At 41.4% G+C, this 25,588-nt stretch overlaps 1 protein-coding gene across 1 annotated transcript in view; it reads left to right on the forward strand.

Moving 5' to 3' along the window:
* Window positions 1–13,827: 13,827 nt before the first annotated feature.
* The window catches only part of GSG1L (GSG1 like), a 513,438-nt gene continuing 501,677 nt past the window's right edge, over window positions 13,828–25,588 (forward strand). Inside the window, exon 1 of the mRNA XM_040441458.1 lies at window positions 13,828–14,131. Within this exon, the coding sequence (XP_040297392.1) occupies window positions 13,828–14,131 (304 nt within the window). The remainder of the gene's footprint in view (window positions 14,132–25,588) is intronic.

Below are 25,588 nucleotides of genomic sequence, written 5' to 3' on the forward strand. Positions count from 1 at the left end.
GGCTTGGATAAGTAAAAGCGATCCAAAGTTATTACCACATAAAGTGACACATGCCAGATTTGCAAAATTAGGCATGGTCATAGAGGGGGCAAATGGCTCGGTCTGGAAGTGGTTAAGTAAGTTCCCCTTGGCTTAGATATGTATGTTGATTGTCTCTTTCAGCATCAAAGGAGACTGTATTCTTCATTAGTCATATTTTTTTTCTTCCCTTTCTAAGTAATCTACTTGATATTAGAGAACTTATTTCTAAATGATTATTGGTTTGCTGTAGTGTAGAAATAAGTAAATCTTTTCTAACGAATAGATTTCTCTCATCACCAGGGCTTCTTCATCTGTGAGGACTGTCTGCAGATGCTGCTCCGAAGCAGAACTTCCTCCACAGGTGAAGTCCTGCTATTGAGAACTTCATGCTTCATATGGACATTAACAGTGTTGTAACAGGACAGTTTAAGATTTTTGTAAACTATTTGGTATGTTCACAATCACTGCATTTTTCTCAAAAATTGTCCCCTGATGAACCAATAGCATAGGGAAAACAGGTTAGGACCGTTGTAGAACCATACCTTGACAAGAATCCTATGGTACAGTTTTGGGTTCTCCATTGGGAACATTTGTGATTCCTTATAGTCAGAAACATGTTTCTCTCTTTTATTATACTTACATCTTTCTGTTTTAATAAATATTAGGCAGGAACTCTATATCTGGTTATCCCAGAGATTGTATTTATTTAGTTAATATAAAATAGGTTAAAAATACGTAGTTTATTTGAATGAGTTTAAAATCTGTTGAAAAAAGCTACAAAATAGGGAGTAGGATAGTGGTAGTTTAACTAGCGTTTTGTTAATGTGTCTCCTTGCTAGTAGGTGATGTTAGTTCATTCATACATGCTGGTACTTCAATGCAATTTGAATAAATGCAGGTTAATGTCCATAGAAAAAATGGAGAATAAAAAATAGAGAATAAAAAATGAAAAATAAAAAAATAATACACAATAAAAATAGAAATAAAAAATGCAAGTTATTAGATCAGTCCAAAGTCAATTATGGACACTAAGTAGTGTGAGTAATTTGCACCATTATAGTGAGTTAATGGTTTGGCCAGGAAAAACAGTGTGTGGTATTTTCGACTTGTAGTTACTCACTGTTTTTTCGGTGATTCGATATCTCCTACTACCGGTGGCGTCCCACACGGAGGTTAAGCAGTACTCACCCTGTGGTCTGGCTTTTATCGCTGTGCAATAATAAGACGGTGTGAGGAGATGATGTTGGGGCGTATTGCTTCTCGTCGCTGTGAGCTGCGCGGCTTGTGTGGCCGAGTCAGCGTCTCTCATGATCTGTCACGTGGTGTCGGTCAGCTGATGTTTGTATCTTGCACTTTCTTTAAGTTGATTTTATTCCTCCTTGTTTGTGAGGCAATCGTAAAATCCTTCAGTGACAATGTGGATAATGGTGGGTAGTCTCTTCAGTCATAGGTAATTCCAGACACGTTTCGAGGTATTCCAACCTCTTCCTCAGTGGCCATGTTAAGACTTCTAGGACTGCCCTCTTTTATACCCACTCTGTCTAATGACCCACCAAAAACTCGCCCTGGATTTTATTCACTGGGATTTGTTGCTCATATTATGTCCTTATTGGGACATTTCGCTGTAATACTTGTGTTTTTTTGGTATAGATATTTATATATGTATATACCAATGGGAAAGTATAGTCTTCCTGGTTGAGTCTCTTTGTTTAGTATCGGTTCATTAGGGCATTATTAAGTAGTTGGAAAGTTCTATAAGATGATTATGTAAGAAAATATGAAAATATAAGGAACTATAGGGAACATTCTTTCTGTGAAAAAGGATGATAATAAGGAATACAGTACATTGGATGAGTTGCAAGATAAGAATTTGTTGATTAAACGTATTGGTTCTTGATGAGCTTTCGATAGTTTTTCTTGGAATATGTAAGTTTTTACAGTTGCAGCAACGGCCGCATCTGTAAAAACCTTTTAAATTTAACCAATTGTGTGGGGTTTCCTTATTCTGTGTTTTTTTTGTGTGGTTTTTAACTGTAGGTGCTACTTTTAGTGCCAAATTAGGTGCTTTGGTGTATACGATCTGTGGTGTACTTGTTAGAAGAGGACCTACTAATTTATCTTTTAGGACATGATGCCAGTGTTTTTTAATAATTGTTTCCACTTTTTTATATTGGGAATTGTATGGTAGGATCATTCTTATCAAATTGTCTGCTTGTCTCTATTTTTTTGTATTATTGGTTTGTGATTCGAAAAATTCTTCTCTCGCCATGTTTCTAACTTTAGATAGTGATGTGTCTAATATATGAGGCAGATATTTCTTAATTAAGAATTGTTCATTCAACTGTAGTGCTTATTTTTCGAACTCTGTTTCTGTAGTGCAGTTTCTTTTTACACGTCGGAATTGCCCGGTGGGAATGTTGAGTAACCATCTTGGTAGGTGGCAGCTTGAATATAGTATATAGTTGTTTTTGGATACTTCTTTTTTAAATGTACTACACTCTAGATGATTAGCTTGGATTTTAATTGTTAAATCCAGAAAATGGATTTGTTCTTTGCTAATGTTTGAGGTAAACTTTAGATTGTTTGGGTTTTGGTTAATCTCATCAAGGAACAGCTCTAGGTCACTTTCTGTTTTTTGCCATATGAATATAATGTTGTCTATATATCTACACCAGAGTATTAGGTCCTCCCCCAGTCTAGGTGCGATGTATTCCTGTTCCTACTGTGCCATGAAAAGATTGGCATAGCTGGGGGCGAACCTAGTACCCATGGCTGTTCCTCTTGTTTGGAGATAGAAATCAGGTCCATATGCAAAATAATTATGTTAGTATGTATTTGACTCCCTCCACTATGTACTGTATTTGGGTATCTTGTAGATGACCATTACCTTCTAGTTGTTTCCTTAGTGCATCTGTTCCTTGATCATGGTCTATTATTGTGTACAGTGAATTTACATCGAGAGTTCCAAGGATACAGTGGGGTTCATATTGTAAGTTTTCAACTATTTTAATTATTTGAGTGGTGTCTTTAATGTATGAGGGGATCTGTTTGACAATTGGCTGTAATATTTGGTCGATATACTGGGATAGGTTAGATGTAAAGGACCCTATACCAGAAATGATGGGTCTTCCTGTTTTTTTTTTATGTATCTTTGGGATGCAGTAGAAAATTGGTAATCGTTGTTGAGTTGTGATTATATATTTGTATTCCTGTTCATGTAGAAGACCTACATCCAATGCCTTAAAGTTATCGGCATATTCTTTGAGTGAATTGCTGAATTCTTTAATTGGGTCTTTTGCTAAGCTTTTATATGTGGTTGTGTCTGCCAATTGTCGTTTGCATTCTTCGTCGTATTGTTTTGTGTCTAAAAAGTCAGTGGCTCCCCTTTGTCAGCCGGTCTGATAATGATATTTTCTTTTTTTTATAGTTGTTTAATCGCTTGAATTTCCTGTGCGTTGAGGTTGTTCCTCTTTCTTGATTTTTCTTTTTTTTCTTAAATTTTCTTAGATCTGTTTCCACACTTTTTCTAAAGGTGGAAATTTATTGTCCCATTTCATGTCTAGGGTACATTTTAGTTTTCTTTCTGTTTTAGTTTGCCACTATATGTGTGTGTTATCACTAATAAATTGTGTTTGACATTATAGAGCTATTGAGTAGGTCTTGTTAGTGCTTCTAACCGCTACTTTGGGGTATCATTATATGTATTTTAGGATAGACCGATGGTTATGATTAATGATGGATACTATGATCTACAGTATGTCTTGTACGTACATCACTCACAGTTCTATCCTTATGTGCAATATTTCTGATTATTTTAAATTGGTGATTTTTTTTTACCATGCTTTTGTGCTCTAGTCTTTTGTGTCTAAAGTTTTATACATTCTAAACATCATCTGCAATCCTAGTCTGATGCTTCATTCACTGTATTCTAGGACCCCCATGCTCCTGACAGTCCTTGGTCTTCAAGGGTTTAGCAAATGTTTACTTCTGTTCAAGGTTTTCAATTATATAGTGCCCAAAGAAAATACATTCTAGTGGTCTGGTGTCCCAAATAGTCAATGGCTTACTCACAGTGGTTTAGTGCCCCAGGCAATTCGTGGTGTCCCTTGTTTTATTCCCCCACAAATCATTTAGTTTCTATATTATCAAATAGTTCTTCATATGCAGTAGCTTGCTGGGTAAGGCTACTTTCACACTTGCGGCAGACTGATCCGTCAAACAGTTCCGGCGCCGGAATTGGCCGCCGGATCCGACAAAACGCATACCGCCGCACATTTTTACTGTAACGGATCCGTCCTTCCGTCGAGGATTAGAAAAGCCGGATACGTCGTTCAGTTTCCTTCAGTCGTCAATTTTCGCCGGATCCGTCCGTCGGATCCGTCTAAAAAGCGGATCCGTCTATTCCGTTTTCTTCCGTTTTTAGACGGAAAGACGGATCCGGCGTTTAAATTTAGAGATAAAAGATGCTATCTTTTTAAGCAAATATTACAACTGTCTATAAAAGATAACAGAAGGTCACAAAAAGATGCAATCTGTTAAAGCAAATACTACAACTGGCTATAAAAGACCACCGAAGTTCACTTACCACTCAGAAGTTCCTTCAGCAGAGTGCAAAGATGATGCCGGACCATATTCGTTTTGGATTTCAGGCTTTAATTCTGGTTTCACGCTGGAGAAGATGTCTTCAAGCCAGGCGGCGTAGAACGCGTCGCTATTGGGTGCATCCAATAACCTCTGCAAGAGTAAGAAGGGGAGTTTTTGAAACTCTATTTCCTGAATTGAGGGATTATCCAGAAAAATTCTTTACCTATTTACGGATGACGGTAGAAAGTTTCGATGATCTTCTACAACATTCAAAGGCAAGACACCACTTTCCGTCGCTGTGTTTCCCCAGCAGAACGCCTATTGTTGACGATAAGGTAAAGTATATACTTTATTACATATTGTACCAATATTTGGTCTAAATTTTCAAAAGCTGCTGTTTGGTAGTGTGAAGCCATACATTTTTTAATCCAAATTTACTTTTTCTTGGATCACTGTACTTTCTGGGATCACTGTACAAAGTGTTTTGGCCCCAATTGATGCTCATCTTTTTTTTTTGTAATTGTACATCTTGTTTTGGAAAAGTTTGAATCAATATACTCGTCATTGAAGATTTATGAACTGTGATGAATATTGTTCGCCATGGAGAACAAACATTTATCGTTGAATTTTTTTAAAAATTACATTGGCCACATAAAAAATCTTGACCAAACAAATATATGTAGGGGTGCAATAAAATTGCGTCCGATTGATATACCTTGTATATTATCTTGTTTAGTAATAATTTTTATACACTTATTTTTTTCTTTTAAATTTTAGGTTTTTGGCAAGTGGAGAAAGTTTCAGCTCACTCCATTTTCAATTTCGCCTTGGGATATCAACTGTTTCAATAATTGTAAAGGAGACATGCCGTGTTTTGTGGGAACAACTGCATGATGAATTCATCCCACATCCAACTCGACAGCATTGGAAAGAAATATCTGAAAGATTTTGGGATGTTTGTCAGTTTCCCAACTGCATAGGTGCTGTAGACGGCAAACATATTCGTATTATCAAGCCCCACGGAACCGGATCCGAGTTTTTCAATTATAAGAAATATTTTTCAATAATACTGATGGCCATCGCAGATGCTCAATATCGTTTTGTTGCAGTGGACGTAGGGGCCTATGGACGCGCAAACGATTCAATGGTGTTTAAAAATTCTAATATGGGCCGTAGTCTATATAATGGACAATTCGATTTTCCTCTCCCTCAACCACTGCCAGGTACTGATGGCCCACCCATGCCGTTTGTATTGGTTGGTGATGAGGCATTTCAAATGTGTGGAAATCTAATTAAACCATATTCCAGCCGCGGATTCGATTTAAAAAAACGCACATACAACTACCGCTTGACCAGGGCTCGAAGAATGGTAGAATGCACTTTTGGAATTTTGGTCGCAAAATGGAGGATTTTCACTAAACCAATTCAGATGAAGGTTGAATCGGTAGACGAGGTTGTAAAGTGTGCTGTGGTGTTACATAACTACCTCCTTCATAAAGAACCACTCAATTTGGAACAGGTGCCCGAGGACAGCGAGATCGCAAGCATTCAAAGTTGTCGACATCGGTCAACTGTAGCGGTTGCACGGATGAGAGACTCGTTTGCAGATTATTTTTGTACTGAAGCTGGAAGGGTGGACTGGCAGGACCAATTTTTATAAACAATTTGGGATTAATTTTCAAATAACCGTTAATTTATGTTTGTTGTCCCGTTGGTTGATGGTTACAGTGTGTTGTATTTGATTTCAATTGCATTTTGGGTTCAATAAATATTGTTTTTACGTAATTGTGATTTTATTTTAATATATTGATGTGCTCACGCTGGAGTAGCGACACATACTTATGTCGCTCCAATCAGGCCTGTTATGGAGACTGTCTGCCCACGCTGGAGGAGCGACAATCTGTTGTGTCGCTCCGCCAGTGCTGGGAGATTATGTCTGGCCTATAAGACACCTAGATTTCTCACAATCTACCAACGCTGGAGGAGCGACAATCTGTTGTGTCGCTCCGCCAGTGCTGGGAGATTATGTCTGGCCTATTAGACACCTAGCTTTCTCACAATCTACCAACGCTGGAGGAGCGACAATCTGTTGTGTCGCTCCGCCAGTGCTGGGAGATTATGTCTGGCCTATAAGACACCTAGCTTTCTCACAATCTACCAACGCTGGAGGAGCGACAATCTGTTGTGTCGCTCCGCCAGTGCTGGGAGATTATGTCTGGCCTATTAGACACCTAGCTTTCTCACAATCTACCAACGCTGGAGGAGCGACAATCTGTTGTGTCGCTCCGCCAGTGCTGGGAGATTATGTCTGGCCTATTAGACACCTAGCTTTCTCACAATCTACCAACGCTGGAGGAGCGACAATCTGTTGTGTCGCTCCGCCAGTGCTGGGAGATTATGTCTGGCCTATAAGACACCTAGCTTTCTCACAATCTACCAACGCTGGAGGAGCGACAATCTGTTGTGTCGCTCCGCCAGTGCTGGGAGATTATGTCTGGCCTATTAGACACCTAGCTTTCTCACAATCTACCAACGCTGGAGGAGCGACAATCTGTTGTGTCGCTCCGCCAGTGCTGGGAGATTATGTCTGGCCAATAAGACACCTAGCTTTCTCACAATCTACCAACGCTGGAGGAGCGACAATCTGTTGTGTCGCTCCGCCAGTGCTGGGAGATTATGTCTGGCCAATAAGACACCTAGCTTTCTCACAATCTACCAACACTGGAGGAGCGACAATCTGTTGTGTCGCTCCGCCAGTGCAGGGAGATTTTAATTATAAAAAAATTTAAAATATCTATCTTTATTTAAAAAAAATTAAACAGTCCTTGGATTTTTTAACCAAAAAAATAAGATTTATTATAAATAACAATAAAATAAATAAAAAAAATAGTTACAAATTAAGGAAATGGTGGGGGGTGGAGGAAGTGATTGGTTTGGGTCCACTCTCTCCTGTTGTTCTTCTGCCACTGTGGACATCAAAGTGCGTGTTGATGCAAGTGGCACAGAGGGAGTATGAAGACTGGATTGGGCAGGAGAAGGAGTTTCCCGAGCAAGAGTAGAGGGAGTGGTGAAAGAGGTAGGAGCATAGTAAGAAGGAGGAGAAGAAAAGCTTTGAGAAAAGAGCTCGGGGGTTTGGGATGGGGGTGGGTTGTGGGGAGGGGGAGGGGGAGGGTGGGAATGCTGAGCCTGCGGAGGCTGTAAAGTTGGATAGGTGTGGGATGGGGGATAGGTGAAGGATGGGGGATAGGTGAAGGATGGGGGATAGGGCAGGGGTGGGGGAATGGTTGTGGGGCGGTGTGCCAGTTGCCACAAAACGCTGTCCATCTGTCTTCTGGCCTCATACTGCTGGTCGGGTGATAAGCGTTCCAGCGCAGGTAACAACGACACAAGATAGTGATGCATCGGACTCATTTGTGTCGTCAACACCGCCCCCTCCTGAAGACGACGCGAATGATCCTCCACAGATGCAACCCTATTTGTGATCCCCGCCAAGGACTCATGCATGAGCCTTGTGAGGTCTTCGTAGTTAGCCTGGCGGCTCCTACCTGACCTCTGGCGACGCATGAGGGCCTCAAAAAGTGGTGCCATCGTTGCCATCGTTACATCGCCAGAGGGCACAAGTAGGGGAACATGGTGTTCCTGACAAGCAGTAGGAGCAGGGCGAGAGGGACCCGCGGCGGCTTGCTCTTCAGGGACCGCCTCCTGAGGAACTTCGGGCGCAAGAGTGCTGCTTGATGTTCTGTGAAGCAAAGAAAAAAATAAATTTAGCATTTTTTATGGATGGGAGAAACAGTCGGATAGAGGTGAGCAAAGAGACTTCTGAAGCGACATAGGAGGTTACATTCCAAAAAATAGAGAAACATACTGTACATAGATAGAGGCCATGAATTAAATGAATTTTCAAGGAAGTGTCTATGTACAGTATAGCCTTTTTTTTGGAAAACAACTTCAAATGAAAAATCGGAAGCACACATTGCTACTCTCTACTACACTAAATACAATGTGGATGTCGAAGACAAAGTGCCAAATGACAGTCTGTCTGGGCCATACACCTAGTTTGAAATTTTTTTTTTTTTAGAGACACCAAATACCTTACCTTCGCATCTCAAGGGTCCTTCGTAGGAACCCCAAGGCGGCAGAATAGCGGTATTCACGCCTTGAGGTTCCTCCTGACCCACTCGGGCGCCGAAGTTCCTCATTAAAGGCCTTCTTGTAGCGGTCCCTGATTGAGCGCCACCGAACCATGATCGTATCTCCTAGAAAGAAAGAAATCAAATTAGGATGTATATTTAAAATAAGTGGTTTAGTCAAAGTTGGTTTACAATTTACTTGAAACAGCCACAATAAGAAAAAAAAATTTTTTTTAAAAACTTAAGTGGCGCTTATAAGAAAATTATACTGTAAACCACTTTTGATTAAAAATTTTTTTTACATGTCTGCTATCTACAAATATATTTATACTTACGGCATTGGCCCTGTTGCCTTTCTCCGAGGTCATCCCAGTTGGGCAGAATGGCCGCACATATCTCGTTCCAGAGGAGCCGTGTTAGATGATGGTCTGCATGGCGGCGGTCGGTGTGGTCCCACAACGGTGTACGTTCCTCCACCATATGGATGAGGAGGTCATTGTCGATATAAAATCTTTCAACGTCCTCCTCATGCCTTCTGGTGGAGGTTTGGGAGCCCTAAAAGAAGAGAAAAAAATAGAATAAAAATTTAGTTGAATATTTGAAAAAAAAATATTGAAAAATTAAAATAATTTACAATACTCACACGACCACGACCGCCGCGTGCTCCACGGCGTCCTCTGGAAGATCTTTGATGACCTCTCTCACTGGCAACAGGACGAGATGGCTAAAAAAAAATAATAATAAATAAATAAATATATATATATATATATATATATATATATATATATACTCAACAAATGACGAGGCAGCACTTCCAGCTTTTGTTGACAGGGTGACGAGCCCAAAACATTTTTCACAGCAACGTATCGGCCTACTCAATGAGGCCTTTGTCAAGCTTGTTTAGCTAGCTGTCTGGCTGGCTGACTGGCTGGCTTGTTGGGTAGCTGGCTGATTTTTTTTTTTGATCAGTCAAAAAAAAAAATTTGACAGGTTGTCATATTGTTGAACGAAAAAATACTACTCCTAACATGCACTGGGTAGTTATATTACCTGCAACTCCTATGCTACAGTACACATAGGGGTATGCAGTTAATATAAGTACACAGTGGATGCTAGGAGTAGCAGCAGACAGGACTACTACTCCTAACATGCACTGTGTACTTATATTACCTGCAACCCCTATGCTACAGTACACATAGGGGTATGCAGTTAATATAAGTACACAGTGGATGCTAGGAGTAGCAGCAGACAGGACTACTACTCCTAACATGCACTGGGTACTGACAGCTCCTATGTACTTATAGCTCCTATGTATAAGTACATAGGAGCTGTTTATATGAGTTTTTTCAGTCATAATACAACATATACTCACCTTCTATGGCTTGCACCCGACTCCCTCGCAGGCTGGATCCAGACAGGATGGCGCGAAACTTGCTCCTCCTCTATCCGACGCAGGCACAGACAGGATATCCGGATCAGTCGTTGCGTCGTTCCCCGGAAGATTTAAAGTTGGATCCGTCCTTAATACAAATCAATGGGACTTAAGGACGGATCCGGCGTTACGGCAAATGATACGGCTTTTGAGACGGAGAAGAAAATTATGCATGCTACGGTTTTTCATTTCGACGGAAACGTCGAAAAGACTGAAGCGGAGCCATCCTGATGCATCCTGAAGGACGGACTCTCCATTCAGAATGCATGGGGATAAAACTGATCAGTTCTTTTCCGGATTTGAGCCCCTAGGACGGAACTCAACGCCGGAAAAGAAAAACGCAAGTGTGAAAGTACCCTAAGATAGCAATGGTTGTCCAGTGTTTCAATACCATAATCCTTAGTTTCCTTGTTCAAGTCCTGTCTACAGGAAGCAGTGGATTATCAAACAATAGGATTATGTAATTAAAGAGGACCTTTCACCGATCCTGACTGTCACGGCTGAGGGTGGAGGAAACCCTCAGCCGTGCGGTGCCAATACTAAGGGTAGCTGCTAGGCCAGGACGACAGGATCAGGGAGCAGGTCACCTCCTAACGCATCCCTAATTCTGACCCTGACTCCTAGCTGTATGAGCCGACCCTGATGGTAGGAGGGCTCATACTCCGGAACCTAGGGTCCCTACTAGCCCTCAGAATAGCCCTGTGCTAGGAGCAGGGTAAGACGACCTGTTCCTCCTAGGCACGGATGAACAGGAGTCTCACTGGCAAAGCTGCACAGGAAAGGGGAAACATAAACAGCATATGGCAATGGCAGGTAGTCAAACTAGTACCACACCTACCTGCCACAGACACACAGCCTGGAACCCATGCATAAGTGCTGCAGTCCACAACAACATAAACGGACACAGCACACACCACACATCACACAGGAACCCAGGACCAAAGCTGCAATAAACATAAAGACACCACAAGACATAGCATAACATCAGAACATCTATGCCTAGACATTACTTATGACCACAAAGGTGGCCCTCACTGGACAGGTGGAATAATACCAGGAGGATGACTCCAGCAAACACCATGGCTGGAGTACCTCTCAGCTACTGGCATCCAGCAGAAGCTAAATAGCCCCAAGTAGCCACACCCACACACAGACACACCCAGTGTTAACACACAAAGAAGGGAGTTAACCCTTCCTACACCAGGCAAGGAACAGAAATCACTTAAAGGGAAAAACACCCATAAACCACACAGACAAGAGGCACACCTACAAAGACAGGTTGCCAGGAGCAACCGCATGCACTTCACAGCAAGCTGCCTAGCAACAGCTCAGGCTGCTATGCTGGGAATAAAATCATGTTGCCAGCGGCAACCACACATGAGGCAAGATACTAGGTCGTGACACTGACACTGTGAACTAAGTATCATGACATATACAGCGGCGCCCAGAGATCTCACTGCACTTACTATTATCCCTGGGCACCGCTCCGTTCTCCCGTTATGTCCTCCGGTATGTTCGGGGACTTGGTTATAATAGGCGGAGTCTGCCCTTGTTCTTCTGGGCGTCTCCTTCTCCTAGGCTGTAGCGCTGGCCAATCGCATCGCATCGCAGAGCTCACAGCCTGGGAGAAAAAAAAACTCCCAGGCTGTGAGCTCTGCGCTGCGATTGGCCAGCGCTACAGCCTAGGAGAAGGAGACGCCCAGGAGAACAAGGGCAGACTCTGCCTACTATAACCAAGTCCCCGAACATACCGGAGGACATAACGGGAGAACGGAGCGGTGCCCAGAAATAATAGTAAGTGCAGTGAGAGCCCTGGGCGCCGCTGTATATGTCATGATACTTAGTTCACAATGTCAGGATCGGTGAAAGGTCCTCTTTAAGATTTCTGGCTACCTCTGTTTTAAATAATAGTAAAGGGAAAAAAAACATTAAGATCATGTTCTCCCTAGCAAGAGCACACAATTAAAACAGTTATGCCACCATTAAATGTTAGATAAATATAAGCAGCATGGAAAACTAGATATTTTTGTAATTTACCTTCTGTTACAAAAATGCTCCAGTTGAGAGATATTCTCTTTACTTCATTATAATGGTCCCCCCTTATGTTTAATCTGTATAGTAATGTGCATGTCCACCTACTGAGGAGGACGCACATGTTCAGTTCCATCTTTCAACTGCCACCAGCCATATCTACTGTTAGAAGCTGTTACAGTTACAAGGAGAGAACTGCACAGAAAGGAAACAATCCTAAGCTGTGGTAGGGAGAAATCTGCAGAAGAAAACACATGCCCCCAAGCTGTGATAGGGAGAGAGCTGCAGTAAAAAGGACACGCCCTGTGGGAAAGGAAATGCCCTCAATCTGCCAGCCTAAAAAAATTTAGCTGAGCAATTAGAGCAATGAATGTGGAGATCTCTGGATCCATGTGAAGTACAGGCTTGATTCTATCATTATTAGAAAGAGATTGTAATGCACTATATGATGTTAAATGTTTTTTGTTTAATTGATCATGGCATATACTTGTTAATTCCTGCTTATAACACTGGGTTTTTCAGATATTTTGATGGACTTCCTGGCTCATGCCTTGTTTTTGCCCTGCCATTGCAGGGATTGACCACCCAGGTAGTGACCTCCTCTGTATTGCCTCTTTACAAACGTGATGCGAGACATCGTTTTTTCTCAATCATATATCGTTTCCTCCTGTCTGTCCATCCATTCATCATTCCTTTATTCAATTTGCTTTAATTACCGTTGTAAAGCATGTAAAGACAAATTAAGAGAATTGTCAAGTTTCAGAATCTCCTGATATGTCATTAAATCTCTGCCCCAGGCAACGGACTATCAGTATTCTGATAAACAAAAAACAGACCCTTAAGCTGTGACTTTAAAATGAAGTTTCTTGTGTCTTACAGAAATATGGTGAAGTGACTGCTATGCCTATGATAGGTGATATCATTTTGAAACTAGAGAACCTCTTTAAAAACACATTTGAGGTATAAAAGTATTTTGAGTGTATCATTATTACTAATACTAAATATATAAACGTTATATAGAAAAACATATAAAATAATCCATCTTTCTGTACATTTGAGAGCTATTGTGCTATTTACGCCTTTAGTTTATTGTCATTCTTGTTTGGTGAATAAATCATTGATGAAATCCTAACTCTGACAGAAAATACATTCATTCTTTAGTGACCGGGTCAGTCTTTATTTATTAGTGCATTATCTTTAGTGAGAATAGGGTAATTCAAAAAGACAAGCTGTGTGACTTCATTGTGTATTTATATTCTAAGTAGGCTACAATGACAATGAAAGCGATCAGCCTGCAGGTGTCTCCCACTGGAGGCTTTCCAAAGCCCTCAATATCATGTGCTCATGTTAACAGATTTTAGCTCAGCATCCTTGCTTCCTGAGAGGCAGACCACATATGATCTTATCAGCACACGGTGACATCTTTAGGTAGCTGGAGTGCATCTCTTGGCTTCCGATCCGCAGCAGATTTACAACTACACAACAGTGTCACATTGGTGGCTAAATGTTCTTTCCATGCTTGTCGCAGCTTAGTTGGAAAGTGGATTTGCATATATGTTTGGAAGACAGGAAACAGAACTGAAAGGCTATCTGTACTCAACCTGCATATCGTTTGGGCATGGGTGAATAATGAGGAAATCAAAGAGAAGACACAGAGCCCTGCTTGCTGTGTGTTTGAACTTAGTAGCCCTTTTGTTTTCGACCACAGCTTTCATCACAACATACTGGTGCGAGGGAACACAGAGGGTGCCTAAGCCAAACTGTGGAAAAGGCAAGAAGACAAACTGTATCAACTACAATGGTGATGAGAGTCATAATGAGAGCAACTCCAATGTGGTTCACTACAGCTGGGAGACAGGGGATGACAGGTTTCTCTTCAGATACTTTCACACTGGGATATGGTACTCATGTGAGGAAAATATTAATGGATCTGGTAAGTTAATATGAATTCATTTCATTATCGTCACTTGCATTTGGCTTGTCTAGAAGCTGCTCTTGCAATGCAGAGTTAAATGTAAATGCTGCTGTGGATGAGCGCTGGAAGGCTGCGCTCACATCTGTACGGTTTCACTGTAAATGTGCTGGTTTTCCAATCATTTCTTTCTTTATTCTAGTTTATTACATTGATTGCTCTAGGGAACCAAAGAGCAAGGTAAAGATTGAAGGAATATCTATCGTTCCCTTAATCCAAGGCTGCAGTGCCTGTTACTGTATTTGTGAGTGCTGCCTGATTAGTAATTGCTCAATCACATCTAGGATGATTAATGAAATCAGTAGGATATTATTCCACTCGAAAATCAGCTTTTTGTTTTATGTAAAATGTAAATGAGCCACAATTAACCAAGCTATAAATAATAATTCAGGAACAGCAACAATGTGCTGTACAATATAGAAGAGTGTATGCTGCTTTTATTTTTGTTGATTTCATCTTTTTTTCATAAGCTATAGAGCAATAAATTATGATAGGGCCTACAAATGTAATTACATTATAGCGGCCCACAGTTATAATTCACATACAGACAGACAAATCTAATAATTCTGCTTAAATAAAAGTTTGCCAACATAAAGCGGTTGATTTCTGCCAGACAGCTCATTGTCAACTTATTAATTCTCAGATTTTAGCATATTTAATCCTAAATTGGTGTGGATTTTATTGTACTAGTTAATGTATGACATCCAAAAAATCTTCCCACAACTCTTCTGTCTGTATGGGAAACCAGACAAGTCTAGCCCCACCCCTCGCTAAGTTCTTAACAGTCCTTACAACAGATCCCCAGCCTGAAGTTTAGGGGACCCCCCTCTTTCAATACTAGATGGTTTCTGCAACTTCCAGAAACAATTGGAAACTATTAATTTTAAATTGCTTTCAACCATTAATGTCACTTTAAGTGTTATTTATTTTACTTCCTGGTATACTGTGTCAGGAGACAGCATTGGTAATGAGAACAGGACCTGAAGCAGAAAAGACAGATGGGACACACATTTTTGGCCTGGTCATGAAAGCAATATTGACACCTGCGGTTTGCTCTGCCTTCCAGCTGGCCAGGTTCATATGCGCCATGTCCTTTATGGGATTTTCAAAACAATTAAATGAGGTCTGAACACAGATGTCAAAAAAGATATATAACATGTTGCAAAGGGTGAGCCACTGCCTGGAAAAGCATGTATACAATCACAATTTTTCATTTAAGAGTTAGGATTAATGTTGATAAAATACTACACATAAGCCTTTTTTGAGAAGCGGTGCAATACATTTATGTAGTTTATATTTGTGATATGGTTATATTTTATGCCTAATAGCCTTGAGTCTACAAATGCATCTACAGACTAAAAACATGTGGGCACCGCCCCTTTAATAGAAGAAGGAGGCATCTCACAGGCACACAGCCTAGTTTATCTAAATTAGTATATACAGCATTATCTAAATATTGGAACTTAAAAGCAGTCACAAACTGGGACTGGGACCCATCATAATAAGATGATTCTAACCATAAACGTTGTTAAATATGAAGGCACAAACCCCTTGATTGAATGCTGGCAAATACCATATTTTTAATTTCATAAGATTTTTGTATATTTTTCTCCCAAAAGTGTCTTATGAAGCAAGTACTAATGAGCGCTTCCATTTTAGAAATGGTGAATATAGCGCTCCTGGTGTTGGCTGTACTCACCACTCCCTGGTCTTCTGCCAGCACCTGCTATGCTGTGTTCTGACTGCGTACACCGGACACGGTGCAATGTCAGGTTACAGTGCAGTGCCATTAGAACACCAAGGAGAGGTAAGTGCAGGAAGAACGCACTGGATCTAGCAAGTGGTGGTGCTGTCCAGAGCAGGAGAGGTAAGTTCATTCACAATGGTTCCTCAAGTTACGATATTAATTGGTTCCATGACGACCACTAGATGTTGAAACCACTGTAACCTGAGTAATTGATTCCAAAGCCCAAAAATGTCATTCAAGAGAAAATAAAGATTTAAGAAAAATAATCAGATAACTAAGACAGATAAAAGAAAGCCCTTACATATAACAGTCAGGAATAAATGCTAACTAGCAATTAATACAGTTATTTTACCAGAGAAGAGGGCTTGATTGGTTGTATCTGAGTCTGAGGCATTGTATGTTGAGTCCAGTTTCAACTTACTAGGAGTCAGAAAAGACCATTGTGTGTTGAAAATATTGTATCCTGAGGCCATTGTATATAGAGGCAGCACTGTATTTCTTTTGTCTGATCTGAAGTTTGATGAGGAATGGGGATCTGATTTGGGGTCTGATCTGAGGTTTGATGAGGAGTGGGGATCTGATTTGGGGGTCTAATTTGAGGTCTGATGAGAGACAGGGGTCTGATTTATTGGTCTGATGAAGATTGGGGGTCTGATGTGAGATCTGATGATGATTGGGGCGGTCTGATTTTGGGGTTTGATGAAGATTGAGCATCTGATCTGAAGTCTGATGAAGGTTGAGGGTATGATTTGGGGGTCTGATCTGAGGTCTGATGAAGTTTGGGGGTCTGACCTGAGGTCTGATGAAGATTGGGGGTCTGATCTGAGGTCTGATGATTTATTTATTTTTTATTCTCTTTCTCTAAAGGCATGTTTACACGCTCAGACGAGCAGCTGGTTGCTTGTTAAGTGGAGGTGAAGCATTGCCTTTATGTACAGTGATCACCTCCACAGTATGAGAACAAGGGATTGCAATTCCGATTGCTCATCTTCATACAGCTGCATTGTTTCTGGGCAGCATATTGCTATTTAGACAACATGATCTGCTGCCCAGAGACAATATTTTAAGTGCCTGCACGAACGACAATTTCACCCAATAAACAAGCATTGGGTGTCTACTACCACTTGCTGAATACATGTTTGTCATTATTTTGATATCAGGGAAACATTTATATATACAAGTATTTATTTGCCAACATATGTTCATGAGGGTTGTGCCATCATACAGTATTTACCGTCTATGATTTGTGGGAGACCAGTGTGCTGGGATCATTTTATAGGATGAGTATCAGTTTGCAACTGTTTTTATGTTTTAAATTGTGTGGTGTTTGCTTTACAATAAGGGATATGTCATTATACATTATAGAAGAGTATCCATTGCTCAGTTCAGTTAGACATAAACAATCACAACTAATAAGCAGAATTCGATATCAAACAATGATTTATATATTGCATTATACAAGTTTGGTTTTTACAAATGCTATCTATATCTTCAATACATCTTTATCCATAGAAGTATGAGTTATCTATGTTTGATATTGAAAAACATGGTTTATCCATCATGTATATGTTTACTATAGGTTAAATATTTTCATATACTGTAGCTTACCAGCCCTTATTACAATGTTAACTTCCCATCACATCAACGGGTGGCTGAAACCTCTTTATCCCCTGCAGCTGCTCCATTATCCTTTTTTTTTCCATTAAGATATCCAATATTGGTAAGTAAATTAACATTTTGCAGATGAGTTAAAACCAATATCAATACTTGGATTTCTCTGTTTTGTCAATTCCTCTAGTGAGATGCCCTTATAAAGTGTATTGATGGTAGCTGAAGGCATGAAAAATTGCATTATCTGTAAATGGCTTTTTATCTAACTTGAACTAAAAACATTTTGGTACCATGAAGGCTCACGTTTAAATAATAATTAGACAATATACTAACAGGTTGTATAGAAAATGTACTGCTGTGGTCAAAACTAAACAAGAAATGTTCTCATGCCACCTTGTCAACAAATCACTATACATAAAATGAACATAAAAGCATAAAGCATATAAAAAGTTCCTTATACCAACCAATGAAGGGGTTAAAAAGAATGATAAAAGAAAACATAGATACATTCTTTGGCTGGTTATAGAATTAATCATTACATAGTTAATATGGTTGAAAAAATACATAAGTCCATCAAGTTCAACCAAGGCATAGGTGGGATAGGTGGGGGCATGAATCCCAGCAAGGAAGTGAGACTCAGATTTCTACTCATTTTCATGAGCATTAATGTAATTTACTTTTAATAAGTCCCTTTTAGAAATGTCCACTGTTCCTGCTGTGCCCATGTCCTGAGGAAGTCTATTCCATAAGTTCTTACAGTAAAGAAGTTTTGACGCTTCCGGAGACTGAACTTTTTCTTCTCCAGTCGGAGGCAGTGCCCCCTTGTCTTTTGAAGGCATTTTACATGGAACAGTATTTTATCGTGTTTTTTGTATGGCTCATACATATACACTCACCTAAAGAATTATTAGGAACACCATACTAATACGGTGTTGGACCCCCTTTTGCCTTCAGAACTGCCTTAATTCTACGTGGCATTGAGTCAACAAGGTGCTGATAGCATTCTTTAGAAATGTTGGCCCATATTGATAGGATAGCATCTTGCAGTTGATGGAGATTTGAGGGATGCACATCCAGGGCACCAAGCTCCCGTTCCATCACATCCCAAAGATGCTCTATTGGGTTGAGATCTGGTGACTGTGGGGGCCATTTTAGTACAGTGATCTCATTGTCATGTTCAAGAAACCAATTTGAAATGATTCGAGCTTTGTGACATGGTGCATTCTCCTGCTGGAAGTAGCCATCAGAGGATGGGTACATGGTGGTCATGAAGGGATGGACATGGTCAGAAACAATGCTCAGGTAGCCCGTGGCATTTAAACGATGCCCAATTGGCACTAAGGGGCCTAAAGTGTGCCCAGAAAACATTCCCCACACCATTACACCACCACCACCAGCCTGCACAGTGGTAACAAGGCATGATGGATACATGTTCTCATTCTGTTTACGCCAAATTCAGACTCTACCATTTGAATGTCTCAACAGAAATCGAGACTCATCAGACCAGGCAACATTTTTCCAGTCTTCAACAGTCCAATTTTGTTTAGCTCGTGCAAATTGTAGCCTCTTTTTCCTATTTGTAGTGGAGATGAGTGGTACCCGGTGGGGTCTTCTGCTGTTGTAGCCCATCCGCCTCAAGGTTGTGCGTGTTGTGGCTTCACAAATGCTTTGCTGCATACCTCGCTTGTAACAAGTGGTTATTTCAGTCAACGTTGCTCTTCTATCAGCTTGAATCAGTCGGCCCATTCTCCTCTGACCTCTAGCATCCACAATGCATTTTTGCCCACAGGACTGCCGCATACTGGATGTTTTTCCCTTTTCACACCATTCTTTGTAAACCCTAGAAATGGTTGTGCGTGAAAATACCAGTAACTGAGCAGATTGTGAAATACTCAGACCGGCCCGTCTGGCACCAACAACCATGCCACGCTCAAAATTGCTTAAATTACCTTTCTTTCCCATTCTGACATTCAGTTTGGAGTTCAGGAGATTGTCTTGACCAGCAGCACATCCCTAAATGCATTGAAGCAACTGCCATGTGATTGGTGACTAGATAATTGCATTAATGAGAAATAGAACAGGTGTTCCTAATAATTCTTTAGGTGAGTGTATTTGTATAGGTTAATCACGTCTCTCCTTAGACGTCTCTTCTGAAGACTAAATAAATGTAATTCTTTTAATCTTTCTTCATAAGTAAGATTAGTTGCTCTCCTTTGTACTTTTCCCAGCTCCAGAGCATGCTTCGCTTAATACACGACAATATCCTGGAAGCCTTAGAAGCAGCTGATTGACATTGAATGCTGTTATTTAATGTACAATCTACAAGGACACCCAAATCCTTCTCTTGGACATAGAGAAACTAAAAACATATCATGAGACATATCAATATTAAAATAATGACAATAATGACAATATGCTATTTAGTAAAATAGTGTCTGGTTTGATTTCAAAGATCAATTCTAATGATCTTCTAATGCATCTAATTTGAAAAATTAATCAAATTAGTAATAAATCAGCTTAGGCTACATTCACATATATGATATAAACTCTGGCAGCCTGATTCAGCAGAGGAACAGAGTGGCAGAGCTCACCGTATCCGGTATAGCCGGATAGGGCCACGCAGTGCTGTATCCCCTGTGACTACAGTGGGATCTGACGGGGATCTGGCTGCTTTCCTACAAAAAAGGAATCTGAAGCTTCCTGAGACTGGGCTGCCATCAATACCTGTCACTCTATAAGTGATTCTGGCTAGGGGAGTATGAGGTTTTGCTGGTGTCTTGAGTTTATCCAGCAAACCACCCTCAAGTGAGTAAACCATATACTGGAATGACTTTCTAAGGACTTTTATTCTTTTAATTCAGACCTTTTGGCCCCCTCTGAGCCTCTCCTTATTATTATTATTATTATTATTATTAATATTATTATTATTAATAATAATAATAACATTTGGGCCATTTTCTTTACTGTGGTCTCCCTTTAACTGCTAACTTGAACTCTTACACCATACTGATTAGCCTAACTAAAGAGGTGAGTAACACGTGCACAATAACTTCAATTTTTTTCTCCATTGTCTCACCTCTATATGTGTCACTACCTTAAAATCGGCAATTCACCATAGGGGTTTGGCGCTCTTTTCTGGGACAGAAATCGGTTAGTCTGTTCTGGGTCCATTTATAATTAATGAATATAGATGAGCGAATTGAATCCGACGAAGTGGAATTCGTTTAGAATTTCAGGAAAAATTTGATTTGCAACAAACGCGAATTTCCTTGCGCTTCGTGGTAACGAAACGCATTTTTCCTAAAATGGCGGCTACATGTGTTAGGACTGAGGACATGGGGCAAGGAACTCTGGGAAGGCGGGATCACCCAGATTGACATGACTGCATACAGCTAATCAGCAGCCAGCCCTATGATGTCATAGCCCTATAAATACGGCAGCCATTTTAGATTCTGCCATTTTCCAGCGTTCCGAGTGCAGGGACAGACGTGTGAAGGCGCTATGGACATCAATTGGAAAAACCTCATTGTGGAAAAAAATAGACAGAAAAAAACTATTTATAAGTGCAGGGAAAGGATAGAGAGGAATCATTTCACAGCATCTTAGTGCAGGGAGAGACGTCAGAAGGTGCTAGGGACATTGATAGAAAAGCGATTTACAAGTGCAGGGAAAGATTATTTGGGGATTAAATAGCCTAGACAGCTCTGTCATTCCAGCTATTTGTTATTGGGCTGTAGGTTATTTGTTGAAAAGACTTTAATGGCTTATATCTTAGTATCTTTAGTAAGGCTACTTTCACAGCTGCGTTAGGTGAGGATCCGTCTGGCATCTGCACAGACGGACCCGCACCGATAATGCAAATGCTTGTATCCGTTCAGAACGGATCCGTTTGTATTATTCTTTTTAAAAAAAGTCTAAGTCAAAACGGATCCGTCCTGACTTACATTGAAAGTCAATGGGAACGGATCAGTTTTCAACTGCACCATATTGTGTCAGTGAAAACGGATCCGTCACCATTGACTTACATTGTAAGTCAGGGCAGATCCGTTTGGCTCCGCATCGTCAGGCATACACCAAAACGCTGCAAGCAGCGTTTTGGTGTCCGCATCTAGAGTGGAATAGAGGCAGAACGGAGCCAAACTGATGCATTCTGAAAGGAGCCTTATCCATTCAGAATGTATTGGGGCTGAGCTGACCCGTTTTGAACTGTTTGTGAGATCCCTAAAACGTATCTCACAAATGGAATTCAAAACACCAGTGTGAAAGTAGCCTAACTTATATCAGCACTACAATAAAAATATATGCACATTTCACTTCTGCAGTTATTTGTGGTGAAAGCGTATAGGGGCGTATTTCATTAAAAAAAGAAAAAAATATACGCACTTCACTCATTAAGTTTATACTGGTCAAAGCGTATAGGGTCGTATTCCAGTACAACAAGAAAAAAATATTCTCAGTGCATTTCTGCAGTTAATTCTGGTGAAAGGTATAGTGGCCTATTTCAGTCCAACAAGAAAAATATATTCTCAGTTCACTTCTGCAGTTATTTCTGTTGAAAGCGTGTAGGGGCGTATTACAGTAAAAAAAAAAGAAAAATATATATGCACTGCACTGTTGCAGTAATTTCTGGTGAAAGCGTATAGGAGCGTATTTCAGTACTACAAGAAAAATATATTCTCAGTGTATTTCTGCAGTTAATTCTGTTGAAAGCATTTAGTGGCTTATTTCAGTCCAAAAAATATATATATTCTCAGTTAACTTCTGCAGTTATTTCTCTTGAAAGCGTATAGGGCCATATTACAGTAAATATATATATATATATATATATATATATATATATACTCACTTCACTGGTGCAGTTATTTGTGGCAAAAGCATTCAGTAGCTCATTTCATTATCTAAAGAAAAATATATATACGCACTTCACTGGTGCACTTATTTGTTGCAAAAGCGTTCAGTGGCCTATTTCAGTACAAAAAGCAAAAAAATATATAAGCACTTCACTGCTGCATTTATTTCTGCTGAAAACGTTTGCTGGCCTATTTCAGTACAAAAAATATATATATTCTCAGTTCACGTCGGCGGTTATATGAGTTGAAAGCTTGGCTGGGAGGCAGCAGGGTGGCAGCAGTGGGAAGTCGAGAGCCAAACGTGCCCGGGGTAGAGCACCTGCTTCACAGCAGCCTACCTACCTGGGAGGTAGTGGTGCAGGGGTTCACAGAAGTAGCGGCAGTAGAAGTCAGTCAGTGCGGCGGTTATATGTGGTAAAATCTTTACTGAAGTATTTTGGTTGAAAAACTAAATGTATTCAGCGGTCAGCGCTGCGTTTATATGCGGGAAAGTCTCCATGATAAATCTGCAGCGTGGGGCCCCGTGTGGCTTCTACACACTTTCAAAATAATCCTTCAGCGGAGCGAATAGATGCCGGATGACCGGAACGCTCCATAACCTTCCCAGGAGCTGCTGTCGGGAGCAGCAGTTCATTTCTGAGACGTCCGTATAGTGCGGGGGGAATCCGAACACCCTCTCCATCTCCATGCTCTGTTATAGGTGTTAAAATCTTTATTGACGTATTTTGGTCACAGTTATATGTGGTAAAACTTTTTGGGACGTATTTAGGTAGAAAAACAAATTGTATTCAGCGTTCAGCGCTGCCGTTATATGTGGTCAAATCTTTTGTGACGAATTTCGGTAGAAAAACAAATCTTATTTAGCGTTCAGCGCTATAGTAATATGCGGTAAAATATTTTGTGATGTATTTCGGTGGAAAAACAAATTGTAATCAGCGTTCAGCACTGCAATTATATGTGCTAAAATCTTTATTGACGTATTGTGGTTGAAAAACTAATTTTTATTAGCGTTAAGTGCTGCGGTTATATGTGGTAAAATCTCCATGATGTCCTGTGTGGCTTCAAGACACTTTCAAAATCGTCCTTCAGCGGAGCGAATAGATGCTGGAGGACTGTGGCGCTCCATGACCTTCCCAGGAGCTGCTGTCGGGAGCAGCGGTTCATTTATGAGACGTCCATATAGTGTGGGGAGAATCCGAACACCCTCTCCATCTCCGTGCTCCGTTATATGCAGTAAAATCTTTTGTGACTTATTTCGGTGGAAAAACTAATTTTATTCAGCATTCAGCACAGTAGTAATATGTGGTAAAATCTTTATTGAAGTATGTCGGTCGAAAAACTAAATTAATTCAGTGGTCAGCGCTGCGGTTATATGCGGTAAAATCTTTAGTGACGTATCTTGATGAACTTCATGACTCTTCAGGGCTCAAAGCTATCTTGATGCTTTGTCTTGTCATTGTCTGTAGCTACTACAGGCCTGTTCATGCCAGGCAGGTTCCCCCAGAAGTATCGACACTCGATCGACACTCTGTCATTGTGCCATTCTGTAGCTTCCTCATTCTGGTGCCACCTCCACACTCTGTCATTGTGCCACTCTGTGGCCTACTTATGCTGCTGCCACCTCCAGACTCGGTCATTGCGCTGCTCTGTTATCTCCTCCTGATGCTGCTGCCACCTCCAGACTCTGTCATTGTGCCGCTCTCTGGTCTCCTCCTGATGCTGCTGCTGCCGCCTCCAGATTCTGTCATTGTGCCACTCTGTGGCCTACTCATGCTGCTGCCACCTCCAGACTCGGTTATTGTGCCACTCTGTGGCCTCCTGATTCTGCTGCCACCTCCAGACTCTGTCATTGTGCTGCTCTGTTATCTCCTCCTGATGCTGTTGCTGCCACCTCCAGAATCTGTCGTTGTGCCACTCTGTGACCTACTCATGCTGCTACTACCTCCAGACTCTGTTATTGTGCCGCTCTGTGGTCTACTCCTGATGCTGTTGCTGCAACCTCCAGACTCTGTCATTGTGCCATTCTGTAGCTTCCTCATTCTGCTGCCACCTCCACACTGTCATTGTGCCACTCTGTGGCCTACTTATGCTGCTGCCACCTCCAGACTCGGTCATTGCGCTGCTCTGTTATCTCCTCCTGATGCTGCTGCCACCTCCAGACTCTGTCATTGTGCCGCTCTCTGGTCTCCTTTTGATGCTGCTGCTGCTGCCGCCTCCAGATTCTGTTGTTGTGCCACTCTGTGGCCTACTCATGCTGCTGCCACCTCCAGACTCGGTCATTGTGCCACTCTGTGGCCTACTCATGGTTCTGCCACCTCCAGACTCTGTCATTGTGCCACTCTGTGGCTTACTGATGCTGCTGCCACCTCCAGACTTTGTCATTGTGGCCATCTCATGCTGCTGTCACTCCAGACTCTGTCATTGTGCCACTCTGCGGCCTACCCATGCTGCTGCCACCTCCAGATTTGTTCATTGTGCTGCTCTGTGGCCTAGTCATGCTGCTGCCACCTCCAGACTTTGTCGTTGTGCCACTCTGTGGCCTACTCATGCTGCTTCCACCCCCAGACTCGGTCATTGTGCCACTCTGTGGCCTACTCATGATGCTGCCACCTCCAAATGCTGTCATTGTGCCGCTCTGTGGTCTCCTCCTGATGCTGCTGCTGTAACCTCCAGACTCTGTCGTTGTGCCACTCTGAGGCCTAATCATGCTGCCGCCACCTGTAGACTCTGTCATTGTGCCACTTGGTGGCCTCCTCATACTGCTTCCACCTCCAGACCCTGTCTTTGGGCCACTCTCTGGTCTCCTCATGCTGCTTCCACCTTACCACTGTCACGATGGGGAGAGGGGGAAACTCCCCACCATATGATAATGGGTATGCGGGGAAGCATCTAGGCCAGGATGCCGGGAAAAGGGAGCAGGTCACCTCCTAAAGCGTCCCTAATCCTCGCCCCAACTCCTCACCGTATGAGCGCACCTGGATTGTAGGACGGCTCATACACAGGATACCTAGGACCCTGAGTCGCCCTGATAATCCCTCACATAGGAGCAGGGGAGAGAGAACCTGTTTTTCCAAGACACGGAAGAGCAAGAGTCTCTGCAGGCCTAACAGCAAGGAGAGGAAGCCAAGTGGAATGGCAGGTAAGTATCCAGTGGCGGGGTTAACCACTGAACACAGAACCCAGGAAGGCATGGTAACTTACCTGCCGCAG

This window comes from Bufo bufo, chromosome 7 (assembly GCF_905171765.1).
Source record: "Bufo bufo chromosome 7, aBufBuf1.1, whole genome shotgun sequence".
Lineage (NCBI taxonomy): Eukaryota > Metazoa > Chordata > Amphibia > Anura > Bufonidae > Bufo > Bufo bufo.